We start from the raw sequence: 13,872 nt of genomic DNA, 5'->3' as shown, positions 1-13,872 counted from the left end.
ACCTGATATATATAAATGTTATTTATATTCTAAATTATTTTCTTAATTATAAAAGGCTTCCTTGAAATGCTATCATCCTGTACTTCCCAACCTCCCCATCCAATAAAGTATTCCTATACATTTGGCACCCCAGGTAATGGTTTGTAGCTCTGTTTTGATAACACTTTACTCTTTTTAGCTGTGTGTCATGCTGAAGTGCATTTYACCATGCTGTAACAGCTCACTCCAGAGCAGCCTTACTGTAACGTGGTGRTTCCTGCCCCACAAGAGATCTCACAAGTGAAAACTGATTGCAGCAACAGAGAAAAATAAAATAGGAGGTGACACATAGCACCATTGTCTTGCAAAGGAATGACAAAAGGCCAGGTGGGARAAGCAGTCACCATTTAAACTCACCCAGCTCTTGCCACAGAAATACAAATTAGAGCAGAATTATTTAAAGAAGCTGGATAAAATCAGTTTCAACTGCTGCAGCTGGAGCCATGACTTATAGAAAGTGGTAATTCATTCTTTTTTTCTCTAGCAAAACTTAATTACCATCAATTACTCTTGATTAGGCAGGGGGAGGAAACAACCTCTGTATAGGGCAAGATTTCTGAGARGTAGCTTTATAAATCTGCAGTTTAGTTGGCCATTCAGCCAAGCTGGGCTGCACTATTTTCAAGAGAATTGTGGGGTTTTTCTGTGCTCTTTTTTTCCCATGGTAACTTTAGGCAGAGTGTTAAAACCACACTAGAGGGCAAAACAAGGCATTATCACAAGGTATAAATCCGAGGTTCAGCTCTCTCCAAGAGCTGTGAAATGTGCTGTCCCCTCATGTGAGGGACACAAGAGACCAAGCAAAGGCCAAGCTGCTGATCAAAGGTAAGGTAACTTGAAGCACTGACTCTGCTAGACTTAATGTGTGCGCATTGAATACTACAATTTGCTCAATTATGAGCTGTAAGAAAGGCTGTTCACCTGCCTGCCAAATGTAAGAACTAAGAGGAAATATGTGAGGATGGAAAGAAGCTTAACCAGAAAAAAAATGTGGTGGTTCTTAACATGCTTGGGRAAAAAAAAATCTGTGACACTTCTCYACTCAAACATGTGGATGCCAGAACTTGTCTTTGCATGGACAAGTTCTCAGATGAGAAAGCCACCCAAAGCTGGTGTGTATAGAATGTGCATGTGGCTCTGAAAGTGCTTTATGTTTAAAATAGACATTGGAAGAGTATTACAGGATGCAGGATCATCTTCATTATGTTCTCATTGTTGTGRGCACTTGTGGAGTAAGACTCTGCGTGTGTGCACAACTAGATCACTGCTCTAGATGGAGACTCAGAGCCATTTGCTATTAAGGTATTCAAAAGGGTAAAAAAAGTTAAGGATTGAGCGGTTTTGTTGTTAGTTATTTTTTTGTCTGCTGGAAGTGAAGRGAATTTGTATCTTAAGTAGAGGATGCAATTTTGTTACAGACTGGTACAACATAATAACTATAATTGTAAACACATAAGCCTGCAAACCTACAGAAATTCTCACTCTGCTACCCCAAGATTTTTATACAGGTTACAAAGGCATCAAAAAGCAATGCCTTTCAGAGGAAAGAACTCATAATGGAACCATGCCTAATTTTGTTATTAAAAGGATCAAATGCATGTATTATTCAGAAGGGACACAAGCCTTGGTGTTCAACCAAACTAAGCAGTAACAACCAAAAACCCAGTAACATTTTATCCCTTTGTTCACACTGTGGTTTCTCTGAAATTTCAGTGTCTAGAAGCAGTACTTGGGTGTGAGGTTACAGACAAGGGAGTGCAAACTTGAACAAGTCTTTACTGAATGTCAAGTCAAAGGCCCACAAGCAACTACAATAAATATTATGGTGCTTTATAGGTCAAGTCAAAGGAATATTTATCAGAGCTCAAAAAGAAAGCCCGGTAAGAGACAGCTCTGTAAGACTGACCCTACAGAGGACAAAGTCATCGTGGGATAAAAAGCCTTTTATTAGATTTTTACAAAATAACTTGTAAAAAAAAAAAAAATCACCCCATACTGGATATATGCAATATATTAACTTACACATTCTTACCCACTACCTGACAGATTCAGTKTGACCATTGTTTCTTTGAAAGAGAAAAAACACCTGCAATTCTAGGCCGAAAACCTGAGGAAGGCTTTCCTATGAGTTCTCTTTCTCTGCTCACTTCAGTCCTAAACAGCAGATGGTGCAACAACAGTAGGTTCACTGAGGTTTCCTGCTACACTTTATCTAGCACAAAAATCTCTTTATGTCACTGATCCTGGTTTTGCTATTGGGAGGTATTTTGCTTTTCTCTTTTTAAAGCCATGATGATTGTTGTTTCTTTTCAATGAGCAGCACCATTAAATCAGCACTGMGGGGCAAATATCTCCAGCAGAGTCGGACTGAGGAACATCACTTCATCTAGGAAGTTATAACTGGGAACTGCATTCTCATTTTGTCATCCATTTCAAGTACCAGTAGTTTTTATTCCTTAACCCAATGCATATTCCACTTAAAGCTAGAATAGTGTTGATGCTGTTCAGAGACCATAGAAAAACCTCCACAGAACCAGAATGCTTTTATTATAGTGTTTGACAAGTAGYTATCAGTTATGATCCAAAACTGTTTTCAAAACTAAGATTTAGTTTATCAATGTGATCAGTTTCATCTTAGCAAACAATACAATTATGCAGTTATCTTCCATTAAGAAATACTGTAAAATATATACAAATGTTGCTTCAGGCAAATGTCCTTTTTTCAAGTGCACAAGTTGCATTTCTGAATGAGTGCATTTCTCCACTTCAGCACTGAGTCCCATCAAGTGTACTGAGAGGTTTCACCAGAGCATTTTGTGAAACCATCTTAACTGAAAGTTTAGTCACCTTTCAAAGACTCATTCAGAAAGAAAATCACAAAGGTACAAGATTTATATACATAAAGGCACAGCAAATCTGTTGAAACCAGCTATGTTACAGTACGATGGAGTTCAATCAGTGCCTTTCATGCAACGAAGTTCASTAACAAATGTAATTCCTCTTCCAGAAAAATTAACTGCACAAGGAGTGTATCCTTCCCTTCTGGTAAGAAGAATAACAAACTATTATTTAATCAGCTCAAAAGCTGCTACAGGAATTTGAAAGAAATACATAAAATACTTTTTCTTTCTGCCTAAATTTGCTAGACTGCCAAAATTATTTCTCATGGAAAAAAATAGTTTCCAACTTAGAGCCAAGGTGTAGTTTCATTTATGCTAAGGGATGACGGACTGTTTCTAYAGCAATAGTTTTGTAAAAGTGATAAATATTACATAGGTGCTGTCCTAGGAAATGGCATCACCAGCCACTGAATAGCTAGTTGTAGAGATAGACCAGGAACATGAAGTAGAAGGAAACTTTGAATCCGAAGGACAGATTTGGATCTGGTATAAATGAATTTATCATTAGGACTACACCCCTGGTTGGTCCAGAGTCAAAAAGACTCCATGCAATGCACAAAGAATGTACTTCTCTCTAAAACTGATTTAAATTATTCTCCCCGTCCCATTCCCCCAGCACCAACTTCAAGTTGTCATGTCCAAAACTTCAGAGTTTTTCAAGAAATCAGTTGCATTGAAAGAGTATTTGCACTWTGCACGTGTGACTACAGCAGAACACTCTGAAGGCAGACTCTGAATTGCAAGAATTTAATCCACCCCCAAGGCTTTGAGCTGGCGTTCGATCTCCTCATCCGATATGGTGGCAGCGGTTGATGCTGATGCAGATGGCAAAYCTCTGGCAGCTGAGGGGGCTTTGGCCATCTGTAGGAGAGGAGACAGAAGTTTTTTCTTCAGTTAGAATAATACAGGTTAAGACAAGCTGACTTTTGAAGCAAACTATTTTTTAAAAATGAAATATAGGGGAAAAACACAAGAACTGTGCAAAAATAGCCATACCTTGCCAGAGATTTCAATTCCGATCTCATCAAGCACTTGATTAACAATATCTTGGCTTTCCTCCTCTTCATCAGAAGCATCAAATATATCATCCAGAGTATCATTAACTTAGAAGGAAGAAAAAAAAATCCAGACTGCATTAAGCAAAAAGGTAACTAACATGACTTAGTACCATGTTTCTACCCTCCCAGAACACAGCAGTAATACCACGGTGTAAAACACCAGCAGAAAGGGCCTTGATACTAGAGAGGCTTTCTTAGCTCTGCCTTGCAAAGTCTGTGAGCACAGCCAGAGCAACAACAGGGTAAGGCATGGCTGCTTTCATAAACATGTTCAGTTTCATCAACAGACTTCAGCTGTTGCRTGCAGTCGAGGTGTTTCCATCTTGGTAAACAACATTGGTTTGAGTGAGACTGTGCAATCAACACCAGAAGTCTAGGATTGGCTGACAGTGGATACATGCATTCAGGAACAATAAACTTGCTGCCTCCCCAGGAACTTGCTTGTGGCTTAATATAAAAAAAAAAAGGAGACAGAACCACATCATACTACTATGTATGGAAAGCGGAGATTATCAGCATCTCAATTCAGGCAATTTTTCAACTCTCCCTACAGTTACGCCATCAAGGCCTTGACCTGGTCTTAAATTCTCTTCCCCCCCCCAGAATGTTCTTCCTAGAACTATGATGAATGCTCTGGAGGAAGATGGGAAGAAATGGATTCTAGATTTAATACCTAGAGCTTCTAAAATGTCCAAGGCTCAGCCTCCCTATTCAGACATACATTGTTTTGTTTGCTCTACATTTTTGCTTTTAATCTCATTAAGTGATAATAAACTTCAAACATGAGTATTTCTAAGCTGGTTTTCCCCTGTCAAGAGCAACCARCTGTTCCCTGCAGTGCAGAACTTACTCATTTCTTCAGTCATTTCCATCTTCATGTTTTCCTTCTGGAAATTCTGCATAGTCTGTAGTGTCTTTTGTGGATCCATTTTCTTATTAACTGCTTGCATTGTCTATTAATATGAAAAAAAACTCTTAAATCATACAATGATACATTAGCAAATATCAATACATTCATTAAGAAAAACCCTTTAGTACAAATTTCACTTTCCTTGTCTCTTTACATCCTGTAAGAATTGTAGRTAAGTGACAGATCAATAGCACAGCCTGCACTTAGTAAGAAATATTGTTACCTAATACCCTAATAGACAGACTTTTAAATGCGTGCATCTTTCTTGCACCATGACCCTCCCCTGGACTTCTATWAGGAAAAATCCGACTGATCTGAATGAATAGAACGAAGAACTTTTCCTAACTTGAAGGTTACACACAATTAAGAAGTAAATGGCTGCAGGTTCTTATTCAGAAAGGACCATTTATTTGAACCACCACTAGAGGACAGGCCCTAAATATTTTTTTTTATATTCCAACATAATGGAAAAATTACTTTTCTCTGGAAAGAAAATATCTAAGTGTCGAGGAAGTACTTGCTCAGGGTGTATCCATGTGATGGGTGGAGAGCTTGCTGTGACAGTGAAATAAACTTCACCCACTTTAGTACAGGTGTGCAGAACTGCCGTAATGGGCACTGTTACGGGGTGCTTCCCTCCCTCCTAAAAACCAAGTTACTATGGGATGTCTATATTTAGACATGAGCAATTCAAATGTAAAATTTAACCATCTTTGAGAGATAAAAGACTTGCTTAATTAAAAGAGATGGTATCAAGCTACTACAGCTGCTGCTGGCTTCACAGGAAGTTTCCTTCATGTCTGAGTTGTTCAAAATGATAGTGTATTATGATACTAATCTACTTGAATTTCAAAAACTGTGTTTATTGTCATATTACTTGAATTTGTAAAGTTTTTTCTGGACATGGAGGGGAATTCTCTAGCATTCTTTTACAAGAGTTATAAATGAACATCAAAAGTATCTGCACTGACAGAATGATATATCTTCAGAAAATAAGGGTCAGATGCATGATTAAAATAAACAGTTAACTGGACTTCACTATGTCCAAAATTAGTGCCATACATGCTAAAAAATATACTGAAAATACTCTGAAAGCTTTGCATTTATGTGTTTGCCTTGTTTGTTGAGGCAGCTGCTCCTATACATTTTTCACTGATTGTTTTATGAGAYAAACAATTCTTTAAGCTTCCCATGTTGACAAGGCAAAATACCCACTTTAGAAGTGACCAAAGGAATTTAAGACCTTCCTCTCCAATATGGTTACACACAGTAATCCACAGAAGTACCCGCTGTGTTTCAAAATCCATATTTTTTCTGAATGCTGGGTCATTTCCTTAAAAATTTTTTTTGTTTTTTTTTTCTACTGACCTTTGTAACTACTGCAATGACACTTTGATTTCAAGAAATTTAATCTAAGATGTACCATAGATAAAAACAAGTCACCCACATCATAATTAAAAAGCAAGACCAACTTGTTCACATGAGCACTGTTGGTAAAATACTCAGTAAGGTGTTGAACCCAACCAGACACGTCCCCCTTGTAAATTTGCTGCAGAGTCACAACTTTGTATCACTGGCTGGCTGGAATCTGCTCTCATGCTGTGTCTAAAAGGCACCTGACCACAAAGTCTTCATGGTAATTCCCCTCTGCACCAAGTTGCATTGCAGTGTTTAACTGGATTTAACTTGGACCAGGATCAAAGCCCAGCTTGGTCTGCAGTGATGCATACTAATTCTGCTTCCTGCACCTCGAGCTGAACAACCTTCCTTGCCAAAAGCCAAATCCCTCTTTAATTCAGGGAAATGGGGTGAAGTTCAAAACTAATTCAGAAAACTGACATTTTTCACTCTTTTATGAGATGAGATTTGGGAGAAAACTTAATGCAATACTATTTCCCGAGAGAGCACAGAGAGAAAGACAGAGAACTCCCGATTAGATTTTTTAGGAACTTTAGATCCAAAGCAATAACCTACTTTATTCAAAGGCCACAAAGCTTTTGTGACACATTGCCTTGGTTTCTAGACAGATCACGCTCTACWTTTTCCTAATAAAAACTGCATGTGACAATATACACAGTCAAGGCACTGTAGCAGCAGGGTTTGGGTTTTTCATGAACTGAAAGAGTTCATTCACTGGCATTAGTTTATTTTTATCATGTAAACACTAGACAGATGTCTAGCCCCAGAAAGTACATAGGTGCTGTGTGGCTGGATTGACTAAACAACAATTTAATAATATAAACACAAATTACATTTCCCTACTGTATCCTCACCACTACTTGAGGCAGTGAGTTTTACCCCTGTGATTACCCAAAATAACACAATTTTTGCAACCATATGATATATTTCAATGCAGAAGAATATCTTGCAGTGCCTTACTTTTGCTGTAGCTGACATAGCTCCTGCCATCTTCATCTGGGAGTTCATGACCTTTGTTTGAGTGGACATGGAGGTGACTTTGGAGCTCACAGCGTAGGTTCGGTTCTTCTGCTTCCGCAGCTGCACCAGCTGCTTTGCCAGCACTTTGCAGGCCTCTTTGTTACCAGTCTTAGCCATTTTCTTGATTTCCAGCTCCTGTGAAAAAAGGTGTGAGATGAATTCTACAGAATTTTCATTCACACAAAATCTATAATTAAGCCTTACCACTAATAATTAAATTCAAAAGTTAACTATGCTCTTGAATATTTAAGACATTAAAAGTTATATAAATAGCTCCTTGCTTTTTTAAAAAGGCTGTTTAGCAGAATCAACGTCATGCTGGTATGATTTGACCCAAGGAAAAAACTCAATACTCAATAAAACTGAATTATAGTGTGGTAGCACAGTTACCCCAACAACTTCAATTTCTCCATGATGTTCTATGTGCACTCTATTCAATTCTACGTGCACTCTATTCAATTCTGTGTGCACATTCAGTTCTATGTACACATTCAATTCCATATCTGGATAGGGAGCCACACTTCAAAAAAAGTCCCCAAAAGCGAAGGAATTATGATGTCCAGTCAACTACTGGTGCCATGACTCTAATCCATTTTGATCTTACATTCGGGGGCAATCAAATGACATCACTCATGTAAGAAATACAGAGTTCACACATTCTTTTCAACACTTTTTCAGCCTTGAGAGAACCTATAGCCTTTTTGAGGAAGAAGCAGGTAAGTTAGGTGAGCAGCAATTACAGGCTGTTTACCCTCATCATTTAGCATAATAAAAGTGATATAATATTTAACATGTGCTTATGCTATAAGAAAAACACTTCTGTCTTAGAAAACCAAATCCAAACCCCAATCTGTCAATTCAAAAAGAAATAACAACCTGTTTAGCCCAGAGGTACCAGGAAAAAGCCTGGCACAAATAAATAATCTAGTCAGCTGGGATTCTTCAAAGTGTGCTTTCTGATTTGTGACTTGGTAATGTAAACTTTGCAACTACTTTTTCTTTTACAATCTTTTTATGGAGGTCTTGCCATAGTGGCTCAGTTTTCTGTAGATGTCCATTTGCCCATTTTGWTTTTTACCACTGAGTAAAAGCAGCTTTTAAAGACCAGCTTTCTCCTGGATTTTTCAGGAGAACATGCCAGCTACAGGTATGCAGTTGCACTACTTCATGTGCACTGGTAATCCAGAAAACTGCACTTAAAAGCAGCTATGAAAAGATAAATTCTAGTCACCAGGACATGCAAAACAGTCAAATTTCAAGGCAGGTATAAACTGACCCACTGCATTACCCTGACTACCAGAAAGGTTCATAGTTAAGTTTATTACAGAGATGGCTCTGGCACAAAATCTTCTCTGCAGATTCATCATTTCTAAAGGGTATGTCATACACACTATTTTTAATCCAAGAAGGTACAGAGTGGCAAAGGAGCAGCATGAAACTGTTCAAATGTTAGAGGCCTGAAATAGAAGTAAAGCTGTGCTCTATGAAAGTAGATCACAGAAGCCACAAAAATTTCTATAACATCACCAGAATATTATTTTCTTCTTTTTTTTTGTATCTAAAGTATTGTGCAGGTTGGAGGGATTAGTCTGCATGCCATGGTTTTAACAGCAAATATTGGAAAATAGGGATTTTCTCCGTAAATTGAAAGACCTACATAACATTTATAACCTGATTTTCAAAGCAAAATTAAACCATTGCTAAATCACTGCAGATAATCCAGCTGCAGAAATCAAACCCCACTTATGGATGATTTTATTCTTAATGAACAGAATTTGGGTAAATTTGGGAACATTATTTACTTCTGAGAGGTTTGGGGTAAGCTTACTGAAGTTAGTCATAAAAATAATCAAAATTCATATAGTTATATCAGGTTACTGAACTGAAACAGAACTGTCTGCATACATTAAGGTATTTTTATCCACAGAATTAATGTAACTGTATAACTGGGTTTTCTCAGAGCAGTACCTTAAAATTAAGGGGGAAAAAAAAAAACATTTTTCTAGTACATAATGAAATGTTTTGAGATTGAGTGATGAGTCCCTGATCCTTCTTCACCTGATCTGACACTGGAAATTAATATTTATTGTCCATTGCTCCTCTTATTCCAACAAGCAAATTTTAACTTTTTCAAAGACACATTTCACTGCTCCTTTCTTCTTCTCAGAATTCCAACATTTCTGAAACAATTTACGGTAGTAAGTAATCAACACTTCAGCCTGAGCATTTGTGAAAATTAGGGCTATTTCCAGAGCTAGAATATATCATACTGGGAAAATGCCATTTTTATGAGCAACCTACTATAATCTTATACGTTCAAGGCTCCCAGAAACAATTTCTCTGATCTTTTAGTTTATAATTCCCATCTCTTGGTATTCATGCAACCTGCTGCCATGAACCAGYACCTCAATAGCTGCTGGAACTGGCTGCATTCACACAGCTTTTCCCACAGCCTGAGCATCCTTCATGCATCAAACCCCACCATCTGGCACATCCATTTCTCCTCTTACAGTGCCACACAGGTGCAGCATTCAGCCACTGAGTACTTGAAAGCTCACACACAGTAAGTTCTAATCAGATCTTAATTTAGGCAAACAGTCCTACCATTATTAGTTAATTTTAGGGAAGTTCTGTATGAATGAAAATAACAACCCTATGGGGTATTCATGATATTCTATGGTTTTTCAAGTACTCTCTCCCACTGGAAAGTCATGGCAACATGTGATAGCACTTCTATTAATCTCTCCACCACAAGACCAGTGATTTACAAACCTTTCAGAAAAAAAAACCCTCTGAAGGATAGAGAATGCCAGGAACTGCAGGGAAAACCCAAAGCAGTTTTTTTCTTCTAAATACATTGTTTCATTACATTACAGGATTTTCCTKTGTAAAATGCTGAGAATCACTTTTAGACAGTAAATTTTTACAACACAATTTTAATAACTGAGAAGTGAAAAGGGGAAGACAACTTTTTTCAGTAYTCAATTTTTATGCATTGAGTTTTATCTAAAACTTTGCAAGTTTTCTTTCATATCAAGCGTGTATTTGTTTGGAAGAGCAAAATAAAGTTCCCTGTCATACTTACCAGTTGTTTCTCCTGTTTTTCAAGTSCTGCTCTATCTCTGCTTATAGCCCTCTGTGTACCTCTTAACTCTCGATTTTGCTCCTTTATTATATCTGCAAAGAAAATATTGATAGCTGGGCAAAGTTTTCAACACTCCATAACCACCTGCTAAGCACCCTGCTGACATGCAGCACGTTTGATACCTCCCATTGTTCACAGCAAAGTGTTAGCATTTCAGATACATAAAATATTTGCAAAACACAATTTGGTGTATACAACATAGTGTCAGCAGTGTTAAAAAAAAAAGCAAGCTATTTTTCCTAGGATATTATTTAGCACCATAACCACAGCAAGAGCCTTAACCCCATAGTAAGAAAACTGTACACACATTTTCCTGCAAGTCCAGCACTAACTCAGCAATATCATGTTCACTGCCATCCCACTGCTCTCCAAACAGATAGAGCAGCTAAAGGAACCTGATTTATGAGATCTCAGAGCAGTTGAGGAGTTCCCAGCTCCATTAAAACAGTGAAAATAATCCCAGGTGCAAGTCCTGGACCCTGCACTTCTCTGTCCTTATTCTGCTCTTGGGCAGCTTCCCCTCCTCCAAATTTGTGCAGCCCTTCTTCAAATCAGACTATAAAGCAACAATGTTTGAACCCTTTCAATCAGTAGATGCTTAAGAATTATAAAATGGGAAAGTGGAGGCCTTTAAACAAATTTCAGTCTCCTGACAACTGACATAGCCAGCAAAGCTTGAACACTGTCCATCCGGTGAAACCTATCATCCTTCACAAGAGTTTTGTGCACTGTACTATTAATTATTTACTGSTAACATTCTCTTACTAGAGCAAGTATTATTTACAGTCTAGGCATCAATTGTGCAGTTGCAACTAACTTCTGACTGGATTTACAAGTGCTTGGGTGTGATTCACCTGGGCAAAGGCAGGGCAGGAGATCTGCATCTGACTCAGCATCCTCTGACCTTTACAGAGGAAAGAAGTCAYTACCTGGGAGAGATTCATCTACTCCTATTCTATGTTTACACTTTGTGTGGGAGTCTGTAAGAAGCAGACTGTYGCATAAACTTTGTTTAGAGATCTTCTAATCCACATAAGTAACATCATGGCAGGGCACTGCTTTGTACTTACAAAGTTTGAAGCAATGTAGATCAATATACACAGGATTACCCACAGAATCACAGGATAAATTTTAGAATCACAGGCCAGCCTTTTCCTCTTTTAAGGCTTGGGGTAATTTTTTCACAAACAGAAAGAAGCATTCACATTCTTCATTCCCAAAAACAGAAATACAGTAAAGCATCAATTGCTGAATTATTTCAACATTTAAAGGTTTGAATTAGAAAAAAAATCCCAAACTCCAGTGGTATTTTAAAAGCAGAATATATACTTCCTCTTCCAACCTTGCTGGAGATTGCCCAGTTCTTGGGCAAAGAAAGACATATTAAAAAAAAAAAAAAAAAAAAAAGTGAAAATGACACCTGTTTTTACAATGCTACTACTGCAGTGAGTACTACACAAAAAGCATCCTTGGGAAATGCAGACTTTTCAGTGGACAATAACTAAGAACTGAAAGATGGCACAGAATATAACTGCATTCTTCACACTGGCAAAGCAGCAGTGAACATCATTCTGAAAAYGCTACAGGCAAGTAATTTTGAAGGTAGATAAATGTATATTACTTGCACAGCTGCACTTGGAATTAAAAGAAAAAGCTTAATAGCCAGATACAAGACTGGCTTTTCTAACTACACTATTTAAAAAAAAAATCATTAGTTTAGAAAGCTTGAAAAGTAGGAACTTCAAGGYGATAAAAAACAAAAAACAACACTTAGGAGACAATAAAGGTGAGCATGATGCTTATTTCTGAGGTTTCTGATCCCCCAGAGTGGCTCAAACTAAAGCTAGCAATAAACTGATAACAATTATATGCAGTTACACACCCTTTCATTTGTATTTAGAGGTGAAGGCCAAGATGAGAACTTGGTTCTTGTTTCTCTCTGATAACTRATGCAGATTCCCAGTTATTTAGGCAGAGAGAATACGCCAGGTTAGTCTGAGATAGYCTTTTGCCAACACCCACTCCTGTGTGTCACGCTGCCGTCACACACACCAGGGCAAGGAGGAAGCACCTCCATTCCTTAAAACAGGTTGGACAAGAGACATCCAGAGGGATTTGACCTGGCTCCTGCAACCCTTCCTTGGTCATGGAAGCGTAGAGCCAACTCCCCTTCTTCCCTTCTTAGGTACCACATCAGGAAAGGGAAGAGCCAGGTGGGACCTGTGCGTGTTCTCCTCCGGTGACACAATTGGTTGATGAACAGCGTCATTTTGTGCGAGCCCTTTTCAAACGCCGACCCACCAGATTTCACACAGGGCACCCAACATGTCAGAGAGCCAGACCTGGGGCTCACCAACCCCGGGGAACCACAATGCGGATAGCTGAGCATCGCCCACCGGCCTGCTGGCAGGCAAGGCATCTTTTTGGGCTTTACTTTGGGGATCGTTGTTCCTGCGGAAGTTTAATGCCGGTTTTGATGCCAGACCGGCTCCAAAGAACGAAGCCCAAGTTGTTTCCACACCCACGCGGCGCCCAGGGCCCGGCGGAGGCGGCTCCCGCAGCCCGGAGGCGGCTCCCGCACGGCGGCACCGCTCGGGTCCCGGCTCCCTCTGGGCCCAGCAACTCCCAGCGGGCCTCTTTGGCTTCCCTCGTTGCCAGCGAGGGATGCTGCTGCTCCTCCTCCTCAGCCACGGCCCGGGATGGCCGGGCCCSGCTCCCAGCCCTCCCGGTGCGCCCGGAACCCCCGCCCCGCTGCGCCAGGGCCGGCCCGGCCCGGGGACTCTCCCCCGCAGCGCCGCCGGTGCCACCGCGGGCGGGCCGGGCCCTCCTCTGCTCCCCTCGCTGCGACCTCCCGCTCCGCCGGGACGCGGGGCCCGAGGCCGCCACCCCCGCCGGGCTCCCGCTGCCTCGGAGCCCCGGCTGGAGCAGCCCCGCGCCCGGGGTCGTGCGAGGGTTGGGGGCGGCCGCTGCCGGGGCCTCCCCGGGCGCCCACTCACCGTCCACGGTCTTCTTCTTGAAGAGCGACGCCATGGCGGCAGCCGGACCCGCGGCCGCCGGACCCCTGCAGCCGCCTCGGCGGGCTCCTGTCGCCTCCCGCTCCGGTGACCAGGAAGCGGCCGGGCCGCGATCGCCGCCCGGCTCCGCCTCCCAGAGCTGAGGGGCGGGCCGGGGCCGGGCCGGGGCTCCGCGCTGTGCCCGCCCACCCCGCGGGGCTCGGGCCGCCGCCGGGCCGGGGACAGGGCTGGGGCAGCGCCGGTGTCTCCGGGTGCGGTGTCTCCTCCTCTCTGCGCGGTTTCTCTTACTCTCTGCGCGGTTGCTCTGTGTGGCCGCCCTCGTTTGGCCACCCCGAGCCGCGGGAGAGGCGCTGCGGGACCGGCCCGG

At 41.0% G+C, this 13,872-nt stretch overlaps 1 protein-coding gene across 1 annotated transcript; it reads right to left on the bottom strand.

Moving 5' to 3' along the window:
- Window positions 1-1,964: 1,964 nt before the first annotated feature.
- CHMP2B (charged multivesicular body protein 2B) lies at window positions 1,965-13,647 on the bottom strand. Its single transcript, XM_057389930.1, has 6 exons — window positions 13,488-13,647; window positions 10,432-10,523; window positions 7,287-7,481; window positions 4,848-4,950; window positions 3,936-4,042; window positions 1,965-3,800 (listed from the first exon to the last, which is right to left on the bottom strand). Exons 1-6 carry the CDS (start codon window positions 13,519-13,521, stop codon window positions 3,687-3,689), a joined length of 645 nt encoding a protein of 214 aa, XP_057245913.1. The 5' UTR covers window positions 13,522-13,647; the 3' UTR covers window positions 1,965-3,686.
- Window positions 13,648-13,872: the final 225 nt, after the last annotated feature.

This window comes from Malurus melanocephalus, unplaced genomic scaffold (assembly GCF_030028575.1).
Source record: "Malurus melanocephalus ecotype Western Australia unplaced genomic scaffold, MMel_1.1 scaffold_21, whole genome shotgun sequence".
Lineage (NCBI taxonomy): Eukaryota > Metazoa > Chordata > Aves > Passeriformes > Maluridae > Malurus > Malurus melanocephalus.
Note: the sequence above shows the minus strand (reverse complement) of the source record. Positions and strands in the feature narration are given on the sequence as shown.